Below are 4,007 nucleotides of genomic sequence, written 5' to 3'. Positions count from 1 at the left end.
TCTGTGATTAAAATAGATCTTAGGACAACACTAGATTCAAAAACTACAATGATGCTCTTCCTCGTAATAGCAGAAAAGAACTGAAAATGTTTTACACACTAAAAGGAACAATAAAACCGAAATCTTCCATACACGTCGGTAATCCCCCATGATGACAACGATTTGTTGTTAGTTCCTCTTAATATGAGTATAAATATGAGAGCAGATCCTCGCTAAACAGCAGAAACAACAAACTGACCTAAGCTTACATAAAATAGCCTGCCGCTGCCTAAAAGACAAACTTCAGGATGGCTCGTCTGGTTCTGTCTGCGATTGTGCTGATGATGGCTGTCATCGCTTTCACTGAAGGTAAGGTGAAGCTTAAAAATAAGAATACAGTAATTTAGATACACAAATTTGATGCATGGATTACCTTTTATCTAACCTGTTTGGAAAATATCAAATGTCTTAACTGGTAATGATTAATGATAATTTTAAAAGGAAACTAAGAAAGGTAACTAAAGTCGACCATTATGTTGAACATGTTTCTGTTTGCAGGTCTGCGTGGAGTTGGACCAAGGAAGTGCTGCTTCCAGTTCAATGAAAACCCGATTTCAAAACATAGAGTGGTGGACTACACCAGAACCAGTCAGCGCTGCCCTAACCCTGCCTTTGTGTGAGTATTCACTGTTACAGAAGTGCACCAGTGATACTTTATCTACTCCTGGATCTCCTGACGGTCTCCTCTTCCTTTTTCATTTCCAGGCTGAAAACAGTTGCAGGCCGTCAGCTGTGTGTCAGACCTTCAGCACCCTGGGTGAAGGAGCTCATCCGCCAACTGGATGCCGAAGAAGGTTCTGGTTTAAACATCAACCTGTAAAAGTGATGATCTACCCACAAGCCAGCCTGCATGGTTATGTAGGTTGGATGTGATGCTACAGTTTCTTCCAGAAAATAGCAGCTCTCTTCTATATTTACCAAAAATTCTAATATTTTATGGCAGACTACTGGGATGAAATGAAGGGAATCAAATATTCTTCATGTAAATGAAGTATTTTTTTTTTTTTTTGTGGTTCTCATACAGAACAGCAGAAGTATTTTTGTAAAATACGACATTTAAAGTTCAACCATTAACTCTGTGAGCTTTACCTCTATTGTACTTTGAACTGACCTTAGCAAAGCAACTATTGTAAAAGACAAATGTCTTCCAAAACCACAGAGTAATCTTTATCATATAAGCTACGAATATTGCACTTGCTCATGTAACACCTTAATCCTGATTTTATTTAAAGTCTTATTATACTTCATTAGTGACAGCAGTATTGTAATCCTTTCAGTATTTTAATCCTTTAAGTATTGTAACTTATTTAGGAGTTTGTAATCATTTTCTGTATGCTTGAACAATGGGATTTTTACAGAATAAAAATTACTTTTCAAACCAACTTTTGTGTGTGAAATTTTAAGTAATTTGATTTCAGTTCAGTTTATTATTACATTTAAACATATATCATCTTAAAATCAGTTGATTCAAATCATACATAAGACAATAGCAACACAAGGTCTGACCAACGATAAGAAATCTAATTTGTATTCATATTACTTACATATTACATATTACAGACTGACAAACCTTGCTTTTTAATAGTAGTGTTTATTTTCTTAAATCAGCATACACAGATAAACCCACAGGAGACTAGTAAAAGTTAGTGTTTATTGCACAGAGGAGGGACAAGACAACACTGAAATCCTGGGGGAGGACCAGAGAGCCAAGAACCAGGAAACTGCGTGGAAAAGATGACAGGTACATTTGTTTTAATCTTGCAGTTTGCTAAGAATTGTTGTGCAACTTTACCCGAAGATTATCAATATATTGAATAACTAGAACTGGAAGTTATAGCTAATTAATAGGTAATTCAAATAAAGGGAAAACTAATTATTTTGAGTTGAATGATTATAACTAATTTGCTTCCTCACCAAGATTCTTAGTCTCTTATATAAAAGGATGGACTCCTGGACGGGATGCCTAAATCCAGTTGCCTTCACCAATTTAGTAATTTAGACTATGGCTATTAGCAGAGTTATTCATCACCAACTAAATAAATCTGTCTCTGTTCATTTGTTACTGAAAGAAGAGTGAATCTGTTCTGAGTAATAAATCGTTCACTTGGTAAAATAAACACAAAAGACAACAGGTTAAAGAGCAATAATATCTTTATTAGCTAATAATAACACAGTATTATTATATCTAATAACTACACAGACACTAAACACTAATGAAAATAAAAACAAGTAAATAAACAAATGAAAGGGGGCTTAGGGGTCCGTTTAAGAGTCTCTGTTTTAAGTTTTAAGGCTTAATGCATTAAAAGTGTCCTTTAAAATAGTAGCAGATGAATCTGAAAAAAAAAACCCTGATGCAGATATATTAAATGCAGTCAAAGCAGTGCAGTTTAATTCTGTTTTATAGTTAAAAATGAAAAAATGACTCAGGAATGCATTAAACTGTGATGACGCTGAAAGATAATGAGTTAGCTTAGCTGGCTCCAGGAGGTCTGGTCTGGGCGGGTCCAGCTGATGCAAAGGAAAGGTTATAGAGCTCACAACATGGCCTCTACAATGTGGCTGGCATGAGGAAGTTGGGAGCTAACGATCCTAACCAGTCAATTTAGTAGTCCCTTCAGACCCACGTTGGTTGTTCTGTCAGCTCAGTGACCATTAGCAATCAGTTCAGAACTATTACAACCATCAACAGTTGAAATCAGAAAGTTTATTTCAAATAAAATGCAAACACATGCACAACAATCTGTTTTACTAAGTTCGCCCAAGCAGAGCACTTATTAATCAGATGGAAAGAGGCAAGTATGGATGTTACTGTTTTGGCTTGGTGTGGCGAAAGGGACTTTCTGGCCCAGTTAGGTCAGCTCAAACCTCTTCTTCGCTCCAGTCCGTTACTCCAGCAGCAGCTCTCAAACATATTTTGATTAATCCGATGCAAAATATGGAGGCAACTTTGCATGGGTTAATTTTACAACTCACAGTAGCCCGGGACATTTCCCTTTAGCTATGGCAGTTAGGTGGTTGCTTTGCCTCAAGTAGTGAAGGCTGAAGGCAGGCGACTCCCTTCATGCCATCTGTGGCATCTTAGGCAGTGGCAGCATTGTCTCAGGAAGTGACAGGACCAGTATGGCCAGCGGCTTCCAACAGCTTTTGGTAAACAGCAACTGGGCACAGCTGTTTACCTTCAGAGGTCATAGGTATGTAAACCGGAGCTGGATAGCTCTCTTCTCCGCTTCAGCAGGTGGGTTCACGAAGAGAGTCGTTCCTGTTACATACCAGACATTTAATCTCAACAGAATTATTGAACTGCTGACTTTAATAGTGGATGAAACAAAGTCAAGGAGAGTTAAGCAGTAGATGGTTGATGGGTCTGAGGTTGGAAATTAGCAGCTTAATCTGTACGAGTTGGAATGTGGGAGTACCAATAAAAAGAGCCAATGCACAATGTTTTTTCTCCCACACTTTTTACATTTGATCACTGCAAAATGAAATTTCGTTTTGTATACACTCTGTGTATACAAAATGACAATTAAAGTTGTCTAAGTCAATAAATCTAGGGAAAACTTTCTTCGATGTGGATTTCAAAAGGATTTCCCAGGGAAAGAGCCAAGCATTCTGATCTAGCTCGTACTGAGGTGCTGGGGTTCTCTTGTTTTCTGCATAACTGTGATTCTGATCACAAGGGCAGTGATGGTGTTGGTTTAATTCAATTCAGTTTAGTTAATTATCTCCAGTTCACAACACAGGTCATCTCATTAAGTTGCAAGACATGCTTCTCTTGGATGAGCTTGCAGCACCGATTTTTGCCTGCACTTTCTTGTTGTCTCTTCAGCCAACCCGAGTATGAATTCAATGACAGTAGAGGGTAAAAACTCCCTTTTAACAAAAGCTACAACCAGGCTCTGTGTGAGCGGCCTTCTGACAACGCCGACTGGGTTTAAAGGAGATAGAAGTAGACATACAAATATATA

General features: G+C 37.8%; 1 protein-coding gene across 1 annotated transcript; it reads left to right on the top strand.

Moving 5' to 3' along the window:
- The first annotated feature begins 227 nt into the window (after positions 1-227).
- Positions 228-1,389, top strand: LOC107103362 (monocyte chemotactic protein 1B-like). Its single transcript, XM_015403036.1, has 3 exons — positions 228-348; positions 538-655; positions 745-1,389. Exons 1-3 carry the CDS (start codon positions 288-290, stop codon positions 857-859), a joined length of 294 nt encoding a protein of 97 aa, XP_015258522.1. The 5' UTR covers positions 228-287; the 3' UTR covers positions 860-1,389.
- Positions 1,390-4,007: the final 2,618 nt, after the last annotated feature.

This window comes from Cyprinodon variegatus, unplaced genomic scaffold (assembly GCF_000732505.1).
Source record: "Cyprinodon variegatus isolate N-32 unplaced genomic scaffold, C_variegatus-1.0 Scaffold1430, whole genome shotgun sequence".
NCBI classification, from domain to species: Eukaryota; Metazoa; Chordata; class Actinopteri; order Cyprinodontiformes; family Cyprinodontidae; genus Cyprinodon; species Cyprinodon variegatus.
The sequence above is the reverse complement of the archived record's forward strand: the minus strand, read 5'-3'. Positions and strand labels throughout refer to the sequence as shown.